This window comes from Triticum dicoccoides, chromosome 4A, assembly GCF_002162155.2.
Source record: "Triticum dicoccoides isolate Atlit2015 ecotype Zavitan chromosome 4A, WEW_v2.0, whole genome shotgun sequence".
Lineage (NCBI taxonomy): Eukaryota > Viridiplantae > Streptophyta > Magnoliopsida > Poales > Poaceae > Triticum > Triticum dicoccoides.
This window is the reverse complement of record NC_041386.1, coordinates 229706837-229731376: the sequence shown is the minus strand read 5'-3', so window position 1 is coordinate 229731376 and position 24540 is coordinate 229706837. Positions and strand designations below refer to the sequence as shown.

The 24540-nt window shown below is 41.5% G+C and overlaps 1 protein-coding gene and 1 non-coding gene across 3 annotated transcripts in view; one reads left to right on the top strand and one right to left on the bottom strand.

Moving 5' to 3' along the window:
- Positions 1–20232: 20232 nt before the first annotated feature.
- Positions 20233–20314, bottom strand: TRNAL-UAG. Its single transcript has one exon. It is a non-coding gene; the product is annotated as a tRNA-Leu (tRNA).
- Positions 20315–20440: 126 nt separating this feature from the next.
- The window catches only part of LOC119285701 (F-box/LRR-repeat protein 4-like), a 15340-nt gene continuing 11240 nt past the window's right edge, over positions 20441–24540 (top strand). For both annotated transcript variants that reach the window (XM_037565031.1, XM_037565030.1), the window contains exons 1-2: positions 20441–20827; positions 21163–21429. In XM_037565031.1, coding sequence (XP_037420928.1) covers positions 20528–20827; positions 21163–21429 — 567 coding nt within the window. In that variant the 5' untranslated portion in view covers positions 20441–20527. The remainder of the gene's footprint in view (positions 20828–21162; positions 21430–24540) is intronic.

The window sequence follows — 24540 nt, the reverse complement described above, 5'->3', positions numbered from 1 at the left end:
AATGCGCAAGTGAGGTAATCTTCGCAAACAACCCATGTAATACATAAAGGGAAAGAGATACATAGTTGGCTTACAATCGCCACTTCACACAATTACATGAATAAAGCATTACATCAACCAGATACAATCAAGGTCCGACTACGGAACCAAAATAAAAGAAGACTACCCCAAAAGCTACACAGATCCCCGATCGTCCCAACTGGGCTCCACTACTGATCAACCGGAACGAAACAACACAACGGACAAAGTCTTCATCGAGCTCCTCCAGAGCTCAGTTGTGTCACCTGCTCGGTAACATCGGCACCTGCAAACTGGTTTTGGAAGTATCTGTGAGTCACGGGGACTCAGCAATCTCACACCCTCGCGATCAAGACTATTTAAGCTTATGGGTAAGGTAAAAGGTATGAGATGGAGCTGCGGCAAGCGACTAGCATATATGGTGGCTAACATATGCAAAAGAGAGCGAGAAGAGAAGGCAAAGCACGATCGAACAAACTATGATCAAGAAGTGATCCTAGAACAACCTACGTCAAGCATTACTCCAACACTGTGTTCACTTCCCGGACTCCGCCGAGAAGAGACCATCACGGTTACACACGCGGTTGATGCATTTTAATTAAGATAATCTTTAGGTTTTCTACAACCGGACATTAACAAATTCCCATCTGCCCATAACCGCGGGCACGGCTTTCGAAAGTTCAAATCCCTCCGGGGGTGTCCCAACTTAGCCCATCACAAGCTCTCACGGTCAACGAAGGATATTCCTTCTAGCGGGAAGACCCGATCAGACTCGGAATACCGGTTACAAGACATTTCGACAATGGTAAAATAAGACCAGCAAAGCCACCCAGATGTGCCGACAAATCCCGATAGGAGCTGCACATATCTCGTTCTCAGGGCACACCGAATGAGCAAGACGTCGGGTAAGCCAACCCAGCGTTGCCCCTGGTAGCCTCGGACATCGCTCAGTTGGACCAACACTTAGAGAAAGCACTGGCCCGGGGGGGGTTAAAATAAGATGACCCTTGAGCTGGCTGACTCAAGGGAAAGAAAAAGGCTAGGTGGCAAATGGTAAAACCAATGTTGGGCCTTGCTGGAGGAGTTTTATTCAAGGCGAATTGTCAAGGGGTTCCCATTATAAACCAACCGTGTGAGGAACGCAAAATCCGGGAACATAACACTGATATGACGGAAACTAGGGCGGCAAGAGTGGAACAAAACACCAGGCATAAGGCTGAGCCTTCCACCCTTTACCAAGTATATAGATGCATTAATTAAATAAGAGGTATTATGATATCCCAACAAATATCCATGTTCCAAACATGGAACAAGCTCCAATCTTCACCTGCAACTAACAACGCTATAAGAGGGGCTGAGCAAAGCGGTAATATAGCCAAACAACGGTTTGCTAGGACAAGGTGGGTTAGAGGCTTGGCTTAACAATATGGGAGGCATGATAAGCATGTGGTAGGTATTGCAACATAGGCATAGCAAAAGAGCGAGCAACTAGGAAGCAAAGATAGAAGTGATTTCGAGGGTATGGTCATCTTGCCTGAAATCCTGCAAGGAAGAAGAACGAGTCCATGAAGAAGACAAACGGACATAGTCGAACGGATCCTCACAACTCCGGAACGAAACCGAAGCTAACATGAGAAGCAACTCGGAAAGAAGCAAACAACATAATAAACAACCAACACATAATCATGGCATGATGCACAACCAAGTATGATGCATGTCCGGTTTAAATATGCATGGCATGGCAAGGGGCACAAACAAAACTACAAGTTAAGTGGAGCTCAATATGCAACGAGTTGCATATTGATGGAACACCACATCAATTATTTAGTTCTCTCTCGGTTAGGTACTCAACAATATTAAATGTTGGTTAACATGGCAAGAGGTGTAGCATAACAAACTATACCATCTAGACAATTTAAATGGGGCCGGTTATAATAAACAACAAAACCGGCAAATCCCCATATGCAATTATCAATTTGGTGCAACAACAATTTTAACCAATCTTGAAGTTGTTATCATGATGCGGATGACATGCTCAAGTTTTATGCAATTTTAAGAAAAGTTGACAAGGGCATATCAAGAAGCATTTTTCAACGTGGCGGAAATGAAAAGGGGAGCCACGGCAACGATAACAAAACGGTGCCACGGCAACGTTCCGGTTCCGGTAACTCGATTGAGATCCCGGTGCAAAGAAAGTGCGACGGGAGCATGACATGCGATAGAAGGTGGGGTGCTCCCGGTTATCGGGTTCCCACATGACGGTGACAAGGTAAAAGAGGGCAACGTGCACCGACAAATTGAGCACGGTGCAAGCACGAGCATCTCATACATCACACATGCATTCGTTCACGGCGGTCGTCTTGGGGTTATACCTTCGAAGCGTGTGTTATCGGAGCGGTTCGGGTCAAGCGGTGTAGAGGAAGTAGTGGAAGTAGACGTTCTCGGGCGTCGAGGGAAGTAGTGGTTCACGCGACGGTAGTCGAAGTAGTCGTTCTCGCACGCTCTAGGGTCGACAGTAGAGGTTCTCGCGACCTCGGCGACGGTAGTGGTACATGTATATCGTTGCACGAGTTTCCGTAGACGTTCATGTCGTCGGTGTCGAGGTACTTGGGGTCTTTGGACTTTCCGGTCCCATTCTTGCGACGGTAGTCATTCACGTTCGTTTCGGGGAGGTACTTGATGACTCCAAACCCTTCGCGGTCGATGGTAGTTGAACTTGATGCTTGCGGTGCACATGTCTTCATCACCATTAGTAGTACAAGGTCGTCATGGGAAGTGGTCGTACTCGTGAACTTGTCGAAACCAGGGTCTCGGTCGTCGGTATAGGTACTTGGTGAAATCCACGGGTGTCAGTAGTTGTACATGGTCTTCGCGTTGTAGTCTGACTTGGCGATTCCAAAATGTTCATCGGTAGTGGAACTTGGCGGATTCCACGGAGGCGTCCTTAGGCGTTCCTGGTTGTCACGTCTTGGCAAAACAAAGGGTATCTTGGCGTCCATGCAACCAGCAAGGGAGGTGATGGCGCTAGGCTCCAGCGAAGCAGGGCGCTGACGAGGAGGCAAAAATGGCGCTGCGATGGCCTACTGGTCTTGGACAGCGGCAACGCACAGGAGAAGGAGGAGGGTAGCAACAGGCAACGGCGTCCATGGGCCTCAGCAGCAGGGCGCGGCCATGGCGGGGCTTGGCTGCTCGTGGAGGACGGCGAGCGCCGGCAGCAGGTCGAGCTGGAGGAGCTCGGGGCCTCAGGTACAGGAACAGAGGAGCTCAAGGCGCCATGGCAGGGGAACGGTAGCAGCGGCGGTAGGAGGTGGTGTGCCATGGTCTGCTGCTGCTCCTGTTGGCGAGGCAGCGAGGCCACTTGGAACCAGATACGGAGGGAGTCGGTGATGGAGACACTCCAGGCGGCAGCGGCGAGCACGGGAGCTCCTCTCCCTGGTGCGAAGCGTGTGGCGGCACTAGGAGACGAGAGGGAGAGGGTCGGGCGCGATGGAAGGAGGGACCAGCGCGGGATCTAGGCAGCAGAGGGAGGAGGGGCACGGATCGGGAGGCGCGGGCGCTCTCCTCGAGCTCGATGCGTGTGGTGGTGGCGCTGATAAAAACGGATGGGAGGAGAAGGGAACAAGAGAAAGGGGATCGGGCAGGGAACGAGAGGGAGATAGGCTAGGGTTCGCTCGGGCCTTAGCTGTGGGTCGGTGCTGGAGTCTGTGAGGCCCAGGTGGGTAGTGGGGAGAGATGGGCCTAGTGGAGAGGGAGGCGGCGCCTAGGGAGACTGGTGGCTGGGCCTTAGGCCTAGGCTGGGCTTCTCTCTCTCTCTCTCTCTCTCTCTCTCTCTCTCTCTCTCTCTCTTATCTTATCTCCTTTAGCAGAAAAGAAAATCGAGAGAGGGAAAAGAAGGAGAGGGTTAGGAAAGGATTTTGCGCATAGGGATAATTTCCCCGGACTTGTAAAAATGAGCTTGATCCCGCAAAATAGAAGTGGGCACGCGGTTGAAGTTGAATTCAAACTCATTTGAAATTAATTCCAAATGATTTGAATAGGAAGTGAGGTTTGGGAAGGTCCAAAAATGTTGAGACTTTTGGAGGAGCCTCAAAAAAAGAAGAATGAATTTCCGGCAAGGTTTGGAGATCAACTCGAAGCAGAAAGGCATGGGATTATCTGCACGTGTGTTATGGGTGATTCCAAATTATTGGAATATAATTTATATAGCTCCCTAAAATATTGGGAGAATATGTTTTAAAGAGTAATCACCATGGTGAATATCCCTCGATTTAAATGGATCAAAGATCCATGCTTTTTATTTAGTTGAGATGCTTAAAAGACTTATGACATGATGACATGATGCAATGCACATGATGCAACGAACCAAAACGAATCACCTGACAACACCCGGAAACATGGAAGGCATCTGAAGCTCCGGTCTTGGGGCATTACAACACTCCACCACTACGAGAGGATCTCATCCCGAGATCTAGAATGGCATCGGAGGGAAAACGGAAGAGAAAGAGAAGAGGTAAAGCTAAGTTGCTTCTTTGACAAACGAGTGAAACCACGAGCCTTGAGAGGTTAAGCCATTTCGAGAAAAAAATAAAATGGAGATAAACGAAGTTGAAAACACTCCGTTGGAAAAGAGGAACAAGGAACAATATGGAACCTTGAGATTGCAAAGGTAAGAATGACGAGTGCAAAGGACAAGAAGGAATTGAAACCACTCTGGGTGAGATAAACAAAGATCAAAGAAGAATAATCTCGGGCAGAACTCCGTTTGAAAAGTGTTATGAAGCTTGACAAGATGAAAAGAACTTGAGCAGAGGACACAACACTCTGGTTAAATGGATAAGCACGAAAAGAACACGATCCTCACCATTCGAGATGATGACTGAAGAGAGAAACATCACAATGCCACCAGAAGAAAAGAAAGAATGGATGGTATGAAGGAAGGAAACAAGATATTGTAAGATCACGCTTACCACAAATGCTAGAGCGGAGTTGTTGGAAAACCAACAATGAAAAGAATAATCTTGTATTGGACTTATGGAGAAGAACTCAAAATTATGAGATGAAATTCTGCCACTCACGGGAAAAAGAATTGGATTGATATGAACAAGGAGACGAGAAAATATGTTCACCGGAAGGATAAAGAAGAACTTGGGTCCTTTATGAGCACCATAATTAGCACGATCCTTAGGGAAGAGCTTTAGGTGAAATATAACCCAAGATAACTCCAACAAAGAGATTGATGGATTTAAAATACCTCATTCTTAACAACATGTGAATCATGAAAAACGAACTCAAATTATCAAGAATGACATAATACCACCTCCAATGATATGGAAGAAAGGAATTGCACTTCGGATTGCAAGATGAAGAAACTTAAGCTCCTTAGAAAAGAATGTAGATGAACACTTTGAAAAGGAATATAAATCCTTGATGAACCATCATGAAAGAACCTTCATGAAGAACTCCAGTAACAAAAGAAATGATCAAACGGAAGGAAAGAGAGGTCGAAAACACAAGGTGAAATCCTTGCAATGATTTAGATGGAGCTACGCGACGAGATAATTGAGAGAGCTTGGAACTCCGGGAAAAGAAAGATGAGAACTTGAAACCAATAATTTAATCATCGTGAACAAACTCCGGAAGAAAAGATTAACATATGGATGAAACAAGAATAAGAATTACATTATGCTTATCCTTCACCAATTAAATTGATGACAAGCCACGGATTTGACACACTACTTATTCTCGTAGAAAGGATTAAGCGAGATATAGCGCAAACTTGGGAAGGTCTTCGACAAATCCACCGGTAGGATTGAAAACAACAAATGAATTGATATGATAACAAGGTAAGAAGAATCTTGAATGAACCACTGTAAGAATTAAAATGACCGAAGGAAAGATAAAGGAACACCGGGAAGAATTATGAAATGAACGAGGATACTTGAGAGAATTTAGATACAAGTGAACGAAGGGATTACGCACTGATTAGAGGATATTTGATCGATGCACCGGTAAAATTAGGAGGATGAGAGCTAACAGCTGAGAATGAATAAATATGAGATGATGGGCTTCGGAGAAACAAACTGAAAAGACTCCTGAGTTGCTCCGGATGAGTGAAAAGAAATTCTCACAATCCAAAACAATCATGAGAGGACGCCACAAGCTAGAACCATGAATCTTGAAGAGAATGGATAAGATTGAGAGCAATTCTTCTTCGGTCTTCAACTGCAGAGAATGACGATAATAAAGACCACCGTGACTTGTTGCGATACTCCAGGATGAAAAATTAGAAAGGTTGAACCAATGATGAGAAGAATTGAAAGATCTAGGAGAAGGGCATTTGACTGATGACAGTTCATTCTTACGTCAAACTTCGAAAAGAAATTTAAAGATATCTTCGGGAGAATTAGAAGAGTCAGGTAAGATCCTGGAAAAGACCTGTGGGTTAGGGCCCACTGAAAAGATACACCGTTGAAATGATTTAAAAGAGAGGTTGCACCGGTTGAATTAAATGACTTGAATGAGATAACAACCTCGAAAGATCTTGAATGAATGTAGAGTGGAAAACACAAATCTTCGAGATATCTTGAGCACTCCGGAACAATTAAATAGCGAGAAGTGAATGAATATGAGGTGCACTGGCATGAGAAGGTATTGAAACGAGGAAAAAGGATATGATCAACACCAAAGCTTGATTTGAATACACCGGAGAAGAAAACGAGTGAAGAGTGACGAACTTGAAGCTCCGTTAGAATCTTCATGAGGATCACCGGGTAAGAACATGAAGGAAAAGAAAATGGAGAGACTTCACAAGAATAAAAGGATGCTTGATTAAGAAATCTAAATCGTTGAAGAAAAAAGGTGGGTGGGCGGGAAAAACAAAGGCAACTTGGAGACAGATGAAACAAACACCGTTCAGAAGAACTGATACCAGATCTTGCGGATGTTGAAAATGGACGGATCCGCTTGAAGAGAAGCACACCGGTTGAAAAGGATTGGCAAGACAATCTCAATGATCAAGAAGGATTAGTATTCACATAGGAATATGAGGACACCTGTTCAGAAAGGTATGGAATCAACACTTGACATTGAAGCAACTCGAATACCACAACTCAAAACAAAACAAAGGATTGGCTTGTAGAATAAGCCGGGACAAACATATGATAGAGATTTCGTCCGAAGTTTTCATGGTGGGGCCTACACGGGCTCGATCGTACAGCACCATCATGTACAAGGCAGTGCACATGACATACGAAGCGTCCCCGAGTCGGCATAGCCAAGGACTCTTTAAGACACAACGAAACCACTGTAAAACCAACCGTGGATAGGCGGACCACTAGACGTCGAACCCCAATTTCATATCATACATCTGTCGGAAAGATATCCTAAGAGCTACTTGAATTCCCACTTATAAACTCCGAAACTTTCCCGGTTATGCAATCAGGTGTTGGGGATACAGGGGAAGCATAATATCTCACCCAAAGCTAACAAATCCTACATCCAGCTGTATCCATCCTTCAACACATAACCAAGAAACCTTCGGAAATCGTTTACCTCAACCTTCGAAAAGCATCCGTTATACGAGTTATGGCAATACTCCCGAACTCCCACCCCAGTACTGGGTGGCGTCGAGGTTATCTCACCAACAACTGCATAAAAGAGATTTTCGATGTCGGCGAAACTAAACTCAGGTATTCCAGAACTGCAACGATAAAATTGTGACGACAACACCTCGGAGCTCAACTCCACGGGACACTGCCACAACCCCTAAATGATAGGAGGCACCAAGAACAATGTTCTCGTCACAAAACCATCGGAACGATTCCAAGATACCCGCGTGATCCTAAATTTGTTTTAGTGAAATTTGAGAAGAGAAGAGTCAAAACTCTACGTCAAGATGCCTCACCAGAGCGATGAAGGGACTGAGGAGTAAAAAGAATTCCTAACTCTCCGATATATATAATCCTAAATGACTCAAAACATTTTTCTAGACTCAACAACGCTAACGATTCGATAAAGCAGGGGCTCCTAAGGTCGGGGAAGGCTCTGATTACCAACTTGTAACGCCCTCGATGCGGCTATATCTCCCACGTGTCGAAGCACGACTTAGAGGCATAACCGCATTGAAAGCAATGTCGCAAGTGAGGTAATCTTCGCAAACAACCCATGTAATACATAAAGGGAAAGAGATACATAGTTGGCTTACAATCGCCACTTCACACAATTACATGAATAAAGCATTACATCAACCAGATACAATCAAGGTCCGACTACGGAACCAAAATAAAAGAAGACTACCCCAAAAGCTACATAGATCCCTGATCGTCCCAACTGGGCTCCACTACTGATCAACTGGAACGAAACAACATAACGGACAAAGTCTTCATCGAGCTCCTCCGGAGCTCAGTTGCATCACCTGCTCGGTAACGTCGGCACCTGCAAACTGGTTTTGGAAGTATCAGTGAGTCACGGGGACTCAGCAAACTCACACCCTCGCGATCAAGACTATTTAAGCTTATGGGTAAGGTAAAAGGTATGAGGTGGAGCTGCAGCAAGCGACTAGCATATATGGTGGCTAACATACGCAAAAGAGAGCGAGAAGAGAAGGCAAAGCACGATCGAACAAACTATGATCAAGAAGTGATCCTAGAACAACCTACGTCAAGCATTACTCCAACACAGTGTTCACTTTCCGTACTCCGCCGAGAAGAGACCATCACGGTTACACACGCGGTTGATGCATTTTAATTAAGATAATCTTTAGGTTTTCTACAACCGGACATTAACAAATTCCCATCTGCCCATAACCACGGGCACGGCTTTCGAAAGTTCAAATCCCTGCAGGGATGTCCCAACTTAGCCCATCACAAGCTCTCACGGTCAACGAAGGATATTCCTTCTAGCGGGAAGACCCGATCAGACTCGGAATCCCGGTTACAAGACATTTCGACAATGGTAAAACAAGACCAGCAAAGCCACCCAGATGTGCTGACAAATCCCGATAGGAGCTGCACATATCTCATTCTCAGGGCACATCGGATGACAAGACGTCGGGTAAGCCAGCCTAGAGTTGCCCCTGGTAGCCTCGGACATCGCTCAGTTGGACCAACACTTAGAGAAAGCACTGGCCCGGGGGGTTAAAATAAGATGACCCTTGAGCTGGCCGACTCAAGGGAAAGAAAAAGGCTAGGTGGCAAATGGTAAAACCAATGTTGTGCCTTGCTGGAGGAGTTTTATTCAAGGCGAACTGTCAAGGGGTTCCCATTATAACCCAACCGCGTGAGGAACGCAAAATCCAGGAACATAACACCGATATGACGGAAACTAGGGTGGCAAGAGTGGAATAAAACACTAGGCATAAGGCCGAGCCTTCCACCCTTTACCAAGTATATAGATGCATTAATTAAATAAGAGATATTGTGATATCCCAACAAATATCCATGTTCCAAACATGGAACAAGCTCCAATCTTCACCTGCAACTAACAACGCTATAAGAGGGGCTGAGCAAAGCGGTAACATAGCCAAACAACGGTTTGCTAGGACAAGGTGGGTTAGAGGCTTGGCTTAACAATATGGGAGGCATGATAAGCACGTGGTAGGTATCGCAGCATAGGCATAGCAAAAGAGCGAGCAACTAGGAAGCAAAGATAGAAGTGATTTCGAGGGTATGTTCATCTTGCCTGAAATCCCGCAAGGAAGAAGAACGAGTCCATGAAGAAGACAAACGGACGTAGTCGAACGGATCCTCACAACTCTAGAACGAAACCAAAGCTAACGCGAGAAGCAACCCGGAAAGAAGCAAACAACATAATAAACAACCAACACATAATCATGGCATGATGCACAACCAAGTATGATGCATGTCCGGTTTAAATATGCATGACATGGCAAGGGGCACAAACAAAACTACAAGTTAAGTGGAGCTCAATATGCAACAAGTTGCATATTGACGGAACACCACATCAATTATTTAGTTCTCTCTCGGTTAGGTACTCAACAATATTAAATGTTGGTTAACATGGCAAGAGGTGTAGCATAACAAACTATACCATCTAAACAATTTAAATGGGGCTGGATATAATAAACAACAAAACCGGTAAATCCCCATATGCAATTATCAATTTGGTGGAACAACAATTTTAACCAATCTTGAAGTTGTTATCATGATGCGGATGACATGCTCAAGTTTTATGCAATTTTAAGAAAAGTTGACAAGGGCATATCAAGAAGCATTTGTCAACGTGGCGGAAATGAAAAGGGGAGCCACGACAACGATAACGAAACGGTGCCACGGCAACGTTCCGGTTCCGGTAACTCGATTGAGATCCCGGTGCAAAGAAAGTGCGACGGGAGCATGACATGCGATAGAAGGTGGGGTGCTCTCGGTTATCGGGTTCCCACATGACGGTGACAAGGTAAAAGAGGGCAACATGCACCGACAAATCGAGCACGGTGCAAGCACGAGCATCTCATACATCACACATGCATTCGTTCACGGCGGTCGTCTCAGGGTTATACCTTCGAAGTGTGCGTTATCGGAGCGATTCGGGTCAAGCGGTGTAGAGGAAGTAGTGGAAGTAGACGTTCTCGAACGTCGAGGGAAGTAGTGGTTCACGCAACGGTTGTCGAAGTAGTCGTTCTCGCACGCTCTAGGGTCGATGGTAGAGGTTCTCGCGATCTCGACGATGGTAGTGGTACATGTATATTGTTGCACGAGTTTCCGTAGACGTTCATGTCGTCGGTGTCAAGGTACTTGGGGTCTTCGGACTTTCGGTCCCGTTCTTGCGATGGTAGTCATTCATGTTCGTTTCGGAGAGGTACTTGATGACTCCAAACCCTTCGCGGTCGACGGTAGTTGAACTTGATGCTTGTGGTGCACATGTCTTCGTCAACGGTAGTAGTACAAGGTCGTCGTGGGAAGTGGTCGTACTCGCGAACTTGTCGAAACCAGGGTCTTGGTCGTCGGTATAGGTACTTGGTGAAATCCACGGGTGTCAGTAGTTGTACATGGTCTTCGCATTGTAGTCTGACTTGGCGATTCCAAAACGTTCATCGGTAGTGGAACTTGGTGGATTCCACGGAGGCATCCTTGGGCGTTCCTGGTTGTCGCGTCTTGGCAAAACAAAGGGTATCTTGGCGTCCATGCAACCGGCAGGGGAGGTGATGGCGCTGGGCTCCAGCGAAGCAGGGCGCTGACGAGGAGGCAAAAATGGCGTTGCGGTGGCCTGGTGGTCTTGGACAGCGGCAACGCACAGGAGAAGGAGGAGGGCAGCAGCGGGCAACGGCGTCCATGGGCCTCAACAGCAGGGGGCGCGGCCATGGCGGGGCTTGGCTGCTCGTGGAGGACGGCGAGCGCCGGTAGCAGGTCGAGCTGGAGGAGCTCGGGGCCTCAGGTACAGGAACAGAGGAGCTCAAGGTGCCCTGGCAGGGGAACGGTAGCAGCGGCGGCAAGAGGTGGTGCGCCATGGTCTGTTGCTGCTCTTGTTGGCGAGGCAGTGAGGCCACTCGGAACCAGAGACAGAGGGAGTCGGCGATGGAGACACTCCAGGCGGCGGCGCCAAGCACGGGAGCTCCTCTCCCTGGTGTGAAGCGTGCGGCGGTGCTAGGAGATGAGAGGGAGAGGGTCGGGCGCAATGGAAGGAGGGACCGGTGCGGGATCTAGGCAGCAGGGGGAGGAGGGGCACGGATCGGGAGGCGCGGGCGCTCTCCTGGAGCTCAATGCGTGTGGTGGCGGCGCTGAGAAAAACAGATGGGAGGAACGAGAGAAAGGGGATCGGGCAGGGAACGAGAGGGAGATAGGCTAGGGTTCACTCGGGCCTTAGCTATGGGCCGGTGCTGGAGTCTGTGAGGCCCAGGTGGGTAGCGGGGAGAGATGGGCCTAGTGGAGAGGGAGGCGGCACCCAGGGAGACTGGTGGCTGGGCCTTAGGCCTAGGCTGGGCTTCTCTCTTTCTCTCTTCTCTTATCTCCTTTAGCAGAAAAGAAAATCGAGAGAGGGAAAAGAAGGAGAGGGTTAGGAAAGGATTTTGCGCATAGGGATAATTTCCCCGGACTTGTAAAAATGAGCTTGATCCCGCAAAATAGAAGTGGGCACGCGGTTGAAGTTGAATTCAAACTCATTTGAAATTAATTCCAAATGATTTGAATATGAAGTGAGGTTTTTGAAGGTCCAAAACTGTTGAGCCTTTTGGAGGAGCCTCAAAAAAAGAAGAAATAATTTTTGGCAAGGTTTGGAGATCAACTCGAAGCAGAAAGGCATGGGATTATCTGCACGTGTGTTATGGGTGATTCCAAATTATTGAAATATAATTTATATAGCTCCCTAAAATATTGGGAGAATATGTTTTAAAGAGTAATCACCATAGTGAATATCCCTCGATTTAAGTGGATCAAAGATCCATGCCATTTATTTAGTTGAGATGCCAAAAAGACTTATGACATGATGACATGATGCAATGCACATGATGCAACGAACCAAAACGAATCACCTGACAACACCCGGAAACATGGAAGGCATCTGAAGCTCCAGTCTTGAGGCGTTACATGTTAACTGAGTATGTAATAAAGCAACACATGTTCTTGCCGGGTCGGGGATTAAGGATTCTTGTTGTTTAAATGAGGCTCCTGAGGTACTAAACAATTGGTGAATGAATAATAAGAGGCTACTGCCCATTGTCTTATTTGTCTTAAAAAGACATTCCACAAATAGGGCCGTTGGCTCTCGGGTTCGAACCCACCATAAAGGTCTTTCCTAAAAGAAAAATGTTAACTAAGTATGTAATAAAGCAACACATGTTCTTGCCAGGGTCGGTTATTAAGGATTCTTGTTGGTTACAAGAGGCTCCTGAGGTACTGAACAATTGGTGAATGAATAATAAGAGGTTGTTTTCCATTATCTTGTTTGTCTTAAAATAATAGTTTTACTAAAACATATCTAGATGTGATATAGGTATTGCACATCTAAGTCATATATCATTGATCTCACATGAAGATTTGTGTGGATATTTTCCTTTTCTTTTTCTTTTCTTTTCTATGCTTGCTTGTGTTACTTAGATGTGCAATAATTAAGGTACATCTAGACATATCCTGGACAAACCCGTAAAATAAACATTCCATAATAATTAATAAAAAAATAAAGCAACACATGTTAACTGAGTATGTAATAAAGCAACACATGTTCTAGACTACCCTCTCAAAAACACATGTTCTTGCCAGGTCAGGGATTAGGGATTCTTGTTTGCTAAAAAACATTCCACAATAATTAGAGAAAAAATAGGATTGTTGGCTGTGGGGTTCGAGCCCGCTCATACATTTCCATAATAATTAACTAAGTATGTAATAAAGCAACACATGCTCTTGCCTACCCCCGAGAAAAAAAACACATGCTCTTGCCTGATCGGGGATTATGGATACTTGTTTGTTAAAAAACATTCCACAATAATTAGAGAAAACATTCCACTATAATTAGAGAAAAAATAGGGCTAAGGGATTAGGGATTCTTGTTTGTTGAAAAACATTCGGCAATAATTAGAGAAAAATAGGGCTGGTGAAAAAAAAACACATGTTCTCGCCTGGTCGGGATTAGGGATTCTTGTTTGTTAAAAGACATTTCACAATAATTAGAGAAAAAATAGGGCTATTGGCTGTGGGGTTCGAACCCACGCGCACATTTTCATAATAATTAACTAAGTATGTAATAAAGTAACACATGCTCTTGCCTACCCTTAAAAAAAACACATGCTCTTGCCACGTCGGGATTAGGGATTTTTGTTTGTTAAAAAACATTCCACAATAATTAGAGAAAACATTCCACAATAATTAGAGAAAAAATAGAGCTAATGGATTAGGGATTCTTGTTTGTTAAAAAAATTCCACAATAATTAGAAAAAACATCTATACCAATATAAAAAGACTCAAAGGGGCCGATCCAATTAATTTCGACCATCAAATCATGTCAATCCAACGACATAGACAGCTTCAATGTCAAGCACTCAACACGTTTAGTGTGCAGTTAATTTCATGCTAAATATAGTGATAATCACATAATAATACGAACATAATATGATGCTTAATATCCGCATGCACTTAATATATTTCCAAATTAACGTGCATTGCACGTACACAATGACTTGTTCCACAATAATTAGAGAAAAAATAGGGCTAGGGGATTAGGGATTTTTGTTTGTTAAAAGACATTCCACAATAATTATAGAAAAATAGGGGTAGGGGAATCTTGTTTGTTAAAAAATATTTCACAATAATTAGAGAAAACATCTATACCAATATAAAAAGACTCAAAGGGGCCGATTCAAATAATTTCGGCCATCAAATCATGTCAATCCAACGACATAGACTGCTTCAATGTGGAGCGCTCAACACGTTTAGCGTGCAGTTAATTTCATGCCAAATATAGTACTAATCACATAATAACATGAACATAATATGATGCTTAATATCCGCATGCACTTAATATATTTCCAAATTAACGTGCATTGCACGTACACAATGACTTGTTCCACAATAATTAAAGAAAAAATAGGGCTAGGGGATTAGGGATTTTTGTTTGTTAAAAAACATTCCACAATAATTATAGAAAAAATAGGGGTAGGGGATTTTTCTTTGTTAAAAACATTCCATAATAATTAGAGAAAAATAGGGGTAAGGGATTTCTGTTTGTTAAAAAACATTCCACAATAATTATAGAAAAAATAGCGATAGGAGATTCTTGTTTGTTAATAAACATTCCACAAAAAATAGAGAAAACAACTATACCAATATAAAAGCACTCAAAGGGACCAATTCAATTAATTTTGGCCATCAAATCATGTCAATCCAACGACATAAACTGCTTCAATGTCAAGCGCTCAACATGTTTAACGTGTAGTTAATTTCATGCCAAATATAGTGATAATCACATAACAACTTGAACATAATATGATGCTTAATATCCGCATACACCTAATATATTTTCAAATTAACGTGCATTGCACGTACACAATGACTTGTTCCACAATAATTAGAGAAAAAATAGGGCTAGGGGATTAGGGATTTTTGTTTGTTAAAAGACATTCCACAATAATTATAGAAAAAATAGGGGTAGGGGAATCTTGTTTGTTAAAAAATATTTCACAATAATTAGAGAAAACATTTATACCAATATAAAAAGACTCAAAGGGGCCGATTCAAATAATTTCGGCCATCAAATCATGTTAATCCAACGACATAGACTGCTTCAATGTGGAGCGCTCAACACGTTTAGCGTGCAGTTAATTTCATGCCAAATATAGTACTAGTCACATAATAACATGAACATAATATGATGCTTAATATCCGCATGCACTTAATATATTTCCAAATTAACGTGCATTGCACGTACACAATGACTTGTTCCACAATAATTAGAGAAAAAATAAGGCTAGGGGATTAGGGATTTTTGTTTGTTAAAAAACATTCCACAATAATTATAGAAAAAATAGGGGTAGGGGATTTTTCTTTGTTAAAAACATTCCATAATAATTAGAGAAAAATATGGGTAAGGGATTTCTGTTTGTTAAAAAACATTTCACAATAATTATAGAAAAAATAGCGGTAGGAGATTCTTGTTTGTTAAAAAACATTCCACAAAAATTAGAGAAAACAGCTATACCAATATAAAAACACTCAAAGGGACCAATTCAATTAATTTTGGCCATCAAATCATGTCAATCCAACGACATAAACTGCTTCAATGTCAAGCGCTCAACACGTTTAAGGTGCAGTTAATTTCATGCCAAATACAGTGATAATCACATAACAACATGAACATAATATGATGCTTAATATCCGCATACACCTAATATATTTTCAAATTAATGTGCATTGCACGCACACAATGACTTGTTCCACAATAATTAGAGAAAAAATAGGGCTAGGGGATTAGGGATTTTTGTTTGTTAAAGACATTCCACAATAATTATAGAAAAAATAGGGGTAGGGGAATCTTGTTTGTTAAAAAATATTTCACAATAATTAGAGAAAACATCTATACCAATATAAAAAGACTCAAAGGGGCCGATTCAAATAATTTCGGCCATCAAATCATGTCAATCCAATGACATAGACTGCTTCAATGTGGAGCGCTCAACACGTTTAGCGTGCAGTTAATTTCATGCCAAATATAGTACTAATCACATAATAACATGAACATAATATGATGCTTAATATCCGCATGCACTAATATATTTCCAAATTAACGTGCATTGCACGTACACAATGACTTGTTCCACAATAATTAGAGAAAAAATAGGGCTAGGGGATTAGGGATTTTTGTTTGTTAAAAAACATTCCACAATAATTATAGAAAAAATAGGGGTAGGGGATTTTTCTTTGTTAAAAACATTCCATAATAATTAGAGAAAAATAGGGGTAAGGGATTTCTGTTTGTTAAAAAACATTCCACAATAATTATAGAAAAAATAGCGGTAGGAGATTCTTGTTTGTTAAAAAACATTCCACAAAAATTAGAGAAAACAGCTATACCAATTTAAAAACACTCAAAGGGACCAATTCAATTAATTTTGGCCATCAAATCATGTCAATCCAACGACATAAACTGCTTCAATGTCAAGCGCTCAACACGTTTAACGTGCAGTTAATTTCATGCCAAATACAGTGCTAATCACATAACAACATGAACATAATATGATGCTTAATATCCGCATACACCTAATATATTTTCAAATTAATGTGCATTACACGCACACAATGACTTGTTCCACAATAATTAGAGAAAATATAGGGCTAGGGGATTAGGGATTTTTGTTTGTTAAAAGACATTCCACAATAATTATAGAAAAAATAGGGGTAGGGGAATCTTGTTTGTTAAAAAATATTTCACAATAATTAGAGAAAACATCTATACCAATATAAAAAGACTCAAAGGGGCCGATTCAAATAATTTCGGCCATCAAATCATGTCAATCCAACGACATAGACTGCTTCAATGTGGAGCGCTCAACACGTTTAGCGTGCAGTTAATTTAATGCCAAATATAGTACTAATCACATAATAACATGAACATAATATGATGCTTAATATCCGCATGCACTAATATATTTCCAAATTAACGTGCATTGCACGTACACAATGACTTGTTCCATAATAATTAGAGAAAAAATAGGGCTAGGGGATTAGGGATTTTTGTTTGTTAAAAAACATTCCACAATAATTATAGAAAAAATAGGGGTAGGGGATTTTTCTTTGTTAAAAACATTCCATAATAATTAGAGAAAAATAGGGGTAAGGGATTTCTGTTTGTTAAAAAACATTCCACAATAATTATAGAAAAAATAGCGGTAGGAGATTCTTGTTTGTTAAAAAACATTCCACAAAAATTAGAGAAAACAGCTATACCAATATAAAAACACTCAAAGGGACCAATTCAATTAATTTTGGCCATCAAATCATGTCAATCCAACGACATAAACTGCTTCAATGTCAAGCGCTCAACACGTTTAACGTGCAGTTAATTTCATGCCAAATACAGTGATAATCACATAACAACATGAACATAATATGATGCTTAATATCCGCATACACCTAATATATTTTCAAATTAATGTGCATTGCATGCACACAATGACTCGTTCCACAATAATTAGAGAAAAAATAGGGCTAGGGGATTAGGGATTTTTGTTTGTTAAAAAACATTCCACAATAATTATAGAAAAAATAGGGGTAGGGGAATCTTGTTTGTTAAAAAATATTTCACAATAATTAGAGAAAACATCTATACCAATATAAAAAGACTCAAAGGGGCCGATTCAAATAATTTCGGCCATCAAATCATGTCAATCCAACGACATAGACTGCTTCAATGTGGAGCGTTCAACACGTTTAGCGTGCAGTTAATTTCATGCCAAATATAGTACTAATCACATAATAACATGAACATAATATGATGCTTAATATCCGCATGCACTAATATATTTCCAAATTAATGTGCATTGCACGTACACAATGACTTGTTCCACAATAATTAGAGAAAAAATAGGGCTAGGGGATTAGGGATTTTTGTTTGTTAAAAAACATTCCACAATAATTATAGAAAAAATAGGGGTAGGGGATTTTTCTTTGTTAAAAACATTCCATAATAATTAGAGAAAAATAGGGGTAAGGGATTTCTGTTTGTTAAAAAACATTCCACAATAAATATAGAAAAAATAGCGGTAGGAGATTCTTGTTTGTTAAAAAACATTCCACAAAAATTAGAGAAAACAGCTATACCAATGTAAAAACACTCAAAGGGACCAATTCAATTAATTTTGGCCATCAAATCATGTCAATCCAACGACATAAACTGCTTCAATGTCAAGCGCTCAACACGTTTAACGTGCAGTTAATTTCATGCCAAATACAGTGATAATCACATAACAACATGAACATAATATGATGCTTAATATCCGCATACACCTAATATATTTTCAAATTAACGTGCATTGCACGCACACAATGACTTGTTCCACAATAATTAGAGAAAAAATAGGGCTAGGGAATTAGGGATTTTTGTTTGTTAAAAGACATTCCACAATAATTATAGAAAAAATAGGGGTAGGGGAATCTTGTTTGTTAAAAAATATTTCACAATAATTAGAGAAAACATCTATACCAATATAAAAAGACTCAAAGGGGCCGATTCAAATAATTTCGGCCATCAAATCATGTCAATCCAACGACATAGACTGCTTCAATGTGGAGCGCTCAACACGTTTGGCGTGCAGTTAATTTCATGCCAAATATAGTACTAATCACATAATAACATGAACATAATATGATGCTTAATATCCGCATGCACTTAATATATTTCCAAATTAACGTGCATTGCACGTACATAATGACTTGTTCCACAATAATTAGAGAAAAAATAGGGCTAGGGGATTAGGGATTTTTGTTTGTTAAAAAACATTCCACAATATATAGAAAAAATAGGGGTAGGGGATTTTTCTTTGTTAAAAACATTCCATAATAATTAGAGAAAAATAGGGGTAAGGGATTTCTGTTTGTTAAAAAACATTCCACAATAATTATAGAAAAAATAGCGGTAGGAGATTCTTGTTTGTTAAAAAACATTCCACAAAAATTAGAGAAAACAACTATACCAATATAAAAACACTCAAAGGGACCAGTTCAATTAATTTTGACCATCAAATCATGTCAATCCAACGACATAAATTGCTTCAATGTCAAGCGCTCAACACGTTTAACGTGCAGTTAATTTTATGCCAAATACAGTGCTAATCACATAACAACATGAACATAATATGATGCTTAATATCCGCATACACCTAATATATTTTCAAATTAACTTGCATTGCACGTACACAATGACTTGTTCCACAATAATTAGAGAAAAAATAGCGCTAGAGGATTAGGGATTTTTGTTTGTTAAAAAACATTCTACAATAATTATAGAAAAAATAGGGGTAGGAGATTTTTGTTTGTTAAAAAACATTCCATAATAATTAGAGAAAAATATGGGTAAGGGATTTTTGTTTGTTAAAAAACATTCCACAATAATTATAAAATAATAGGGGTAGTGGATTCTTGTTTGTTAAAAAAACATTCCACAAAAATATAAAAACACTCAAAGGGGCCGATCCAATTAATTTCGGCCATCAAATCATGTCAATCCAACGACATAAACTGCTTCAATGTCAAGCGCTCAACACGTTTATCATGCAGTTAATTTTATGTCAAATATAGTGCTAATCACATAATAATAATATGATGCTTAATATCCGCATGCACTTAATATATTTTCAAATTAACGTGCATTGCACGTACACAATGACTTGTTCCACACTTCCACAATAATTAGAGAAAAAATAGGGCTAGGAGATTAGGGGTTTTTGTTTGTTAAAAAACATTCCACAATAGTTATAGAAAAAATAGGGATAAGGGATTTTTGTTTGTTAAAAAACCATTCCATAATAATTAGAGAAAAAAAGGGTTAGAAAAAATAGGGATAAGGAATTTTTGTTTGTTAAAAAACCATTCCATAATAATTAGAGAAAAATAAAAAACATTCCACAATAGTTATAGAAAAAATAGGGATAAGGGATTTTTGTTTGTTAAAAAACCATTCCATAATAATTAGAGAAAAATAGGGTTAGAAAAAATAGGGATAAGGAATTTTTGTTTGTTGAAAAACCATTCCATAATAATTAGAGAAAAATAGGGTTGCTGGCTGTGGGGTTCGAACCCACGGCACTTGTGTGCAGAAGGTCCTAAGTCTTTCCCCTTAACCACTCGGGCAAACCAGCTAGGACGTGATATTTTTGGTGTAGCCATACTTATAAGTATTTGTGTGCCACCAAATCGGGTAGATCCGAATCTACGAGTCACCTGCACTACATATACGGTCGTGCACACTAATGCTTCCACTTCCGCGGCATCTCTTCCCCTCCACCACCTCTAACTTCTTTAAATTCCCTAACTCACTCCGGCCGCTCTTATCTCCGGCGACGCCCGCCGCGATGAAGGGCGCCGACCTGATAAACGTGGCCCTCCCGGAGGAGCTCCTGGAGGACGTGCTCAGACGTGTCGGCGGCGAAAAGCTTGACCTGGACGCCTGCGCCCTCGTCTGCCGCCGCTGGCGCCGCCTCGACCGCGCCACGCGCCGGTCCGCCAAGCTCCCGGCATCCGGGGTTCACGCGGACGAGGTGGTAGGCCTCTTCGTGGAGCGGTTCCCGGCGCTCGCAGACGTCTCCATTGACGAGCGTCTCTCTGCCGACGCCGCCGTGGTCTCCGCTCCTGCGTCTAGATCGCGCCGCCACGTGAGTGACCTTGATCTGATGGCAAAATGTGCGCCTTTTGGTGCGTGCGCTCGCGAATTGTGTGGAATATCGCTCCCTGCAGCTAATTCTTGGATCGAAATCTTGAAGAGCTATAGTTTGACGAAATGTTGCATCTGGTTTATCGGTGATCACATATATATCATCTTTATTATCTGGTTGTACACATTGTAGGTGGCTTGCATTTGCATGACTTAAATACTCAGATCCTAGTGTGTATGGGTTATGACATTTTGATCATTTCTCAAGGGACAGCGTTTGTCCACGGACTATCAATGCTGACGACAGATACACTAAAATACTACTTCTTGATGCAGGTGATTAGCAGTATCCCATCTGGTAGCCGTAGCAGGATGTCCCGGGTACCACGTTTTGCAGGGATTTTATTCCCATTGCCATCGGAACAGACACCCAGTGCTGATGGGATAGAGAGCTTTTGTTTAACTGATGTTGGCTTAACTAGTCTCGCCAGAGGCTGCAAAGGGCTGGAAAAACTAAGTCTAGTATGGTGTTCTGCCATATCTTCAACAGGCTTAGTGAGAGTAGCAGAGAACTGTAAGAAATTGGCTTCTTTGGATATCCAGGTAATTCCGTGCTACTTGTTCTGCACCTTTTGCTTTGTTATTGACTTCACGACCTCTGTGTTTTACCATGTGTGTTCGTAGAAGACATAAACATCAGCCTTTCTATACCCCCCTCTATAAATGGCCCAACATAGAGTTTACACGCATTGTGGTGCGTTGAATGCAATGATATCCTAGGATTGTCATTGAGTTATTATACTTTGCTTTAATCAAAGAAAAACACTTTTGCATTACAAATTTGCAATCGATCCATTTATATGCTTGAATATTTCTCTTCATAATTTTGTTGACAAAATGTGTAAGGCCCCATATGCGGTACTATTCCAAATATAGACTCTTCGACCCCTATCTGGAATAGAAGCTCATATAGTACCGTTGAAACATATGACTTCATAATATACGTGCACTATCATATGTCGTGGACTTTACAAATTGAATATCATTACAATACCACTAGAGAAGATGCGACATAAAGATATGAATAGGGCAATACAAGTGCCAAGAATCAAATTTATTACAATCAGAGACCACTTGGTCCAACACTATTAACACAGCGGAACATAGCATAGTCAGAGTACACACAAAATCCACATTGGCCTAAGAGGCTGGAAAGTAAGCAGGTGATCCCTCCCATGGGTTCCAGTCTGTCACCTGGGATCCACTATTCTATTCGTCGATGTTATCAAACTCAACATAATAGCGACCAGAATCTACATCTCAATTGTAGAAGTAGTTTGCAAGTTGTTGTGACAAGGGTGAGTACAAAGGTACTCAACAAGTCTTACCACCAAGGTACTAGCACTAACAATACAATTTGGTATGAAGGGGATAAGTGATGAAGCTGCAAGCACTAAGCATCAACTACAACTTACGTCTATTAGATATAAGATAAGAGAGCATAATCCAATATAAACTAATATAAGATCTTTTAGATCACTAAGTTTATAGAGGGAGTAGTAATCATCCTATTCACCTGCCTCTATAAACTAATATAAGATCTTTTAGATCACTAAGTTTATAGAGGGAGTAGTAATCATCCTATTCACCTGCCTACGCAAACATAACACTACCTTGTCCTCCCCTTCGTATACCCCATGGCGAGGAGACAATCAAGGTACTCACACATTGGCAAGTTTTAATTATTAGGTTGAAGTTGTTCTATGAACTATTACCAAGCTCCAAGTCATCCATAACCGCGGACACGGCTTTTCGGAAAGATTTAACCTTGCAGGGGTGCACCAATGACCCAATATCCATATTCATTTGCTCTTCCCAACTGGATGCTGCCCATTATAGGCAACCATGTGATGGGATAGAACCATAAGTTCTGAAATGACTCAACACTGTTCTGCACACAACAGACAAGTCTGGGGTCACCTGGTTAGGTGTAACCAAGATCTTAAGTCCGAACGTGACCCCAATCTGGTCCTAACCGTGGGGAGAGGTTGGTGACTAGCTCCTATTCCAAGAATAGCCCGGTGATCAGCTCCGCGTTGCATATAATCCAGTCAAGAGGTGTATACCCACCCTCTAACTGTATGCGGAACAACCAAGCCGAGTGTTAGAGATACGACACGCAATCAAACATGATGAAGAACGAAATCAAACACAGGGACACAAGGATTTAACGTGGAAAACCCCTCCAACACGAAGGGGGCAAAGCCACGGGTGCCAGCCAGCAAATCTTCAATATATTGAGGGAGGTTACCAAAGTCGGGGATTTACAACTGATCAACTTTAGTGGTAGATTGGGCAATTACTGGCTACAAAATTGCCCTCCAACTCACGGCACAACCACCAACAGTGAACACATGACTTGTAATCCTCTTGTCCAAATCGTTGGAAGCAAAATCTGAATCCAGGTAGCCAGCTAGTCCCTCACCTGATGAGGAACACTAGATGAGAAGAAAGAAAACACATGCCAGATCTGTTTGGCTACTTCTAGATGCTTCCACTCTAGTGTAGTATTTCTTTCCCTTTCTTTTCTATCCTACCTACTGTTTTCTAGAGTCTTCTAGTTGTGAGTAGCTATGAGTAGAATGGTAAAACTTACATAATGTTTTCTAGAGTATTCCAGCTATAAGTAGAAGTATGTGAAGGCTTCCCAAAGCCCTATAAATAGAGGTCCTCACCTCTACTTTGCACCCAGACTATGTACCCCTACCTATAATAGAATTTGTTGTTCTTATCTAAGATCTTGGAGTAGATCTTGTGCCCTAGGAGTTCTGGATTGAACTCTTGCTGCCCTATCAGCCTACATTCGCCTCTAGAGCGATATCTAGCGCAGCACGTTGAAGCTGTTCCTTCAACACTTGTGCTGTACACATTGTAGCAGCAAGGTGGAGTTGCTCCTCCACAACCTTGTGCTGCTTCATCACCAGTCCTGCCGAATTTCAAACAAGCATTGGAAGTGCCACGAAGGTACCTGGAAATTCTGGACAACCTTCCGTTGTTCTTTACCAGGGTTAGCCATGAATCTACTAACCAGACTCATTGCAAATGATAAATCAGGCTGAGAACACACCATGACATACATTAAAGAACCGACAACACTAGAATATGGAACTCTTGACATATACTCAAAATCTTCATCCGTACTAGGACATTGAGAAGATGATAATTTGAAATGAGGAGCAATGGATGCACTTACTGGCTTAGCATCATGCATGTTAAAACGATGAAGAACTTTCTTAATGTAACTCTGCTGACTAAGAAATAACAAACCAGAATTTCTGTCCCTGGTAATCTCCATACCTAGAATTTTCTTAGCAGCACCAAGATCCTTCATCTCAAACTCACTACTTAACTATGCCTTTAAAGCAGTGATCTCTTTCTTGCCCTTGGCAGCAATTAACATATCATCAACATATAACAGCAAGTATATAGGTGATCCATCAACAAATTTAATGTAAACACAACTATCATATGCAGACCTCTTAAATCCATGTGCTATCATAAATGAATCAAACCTTTTATACAGACCGTTTCAAATCATATAGTGACCTCTTTAACTTGCAAACAAACTTCTCCGCTCCACTCATCAGAAGTTAGCCTTTATCTTTATACTTGAATTTGGATCATAACATAACACCGAGAAAACCAGGTTGTAGT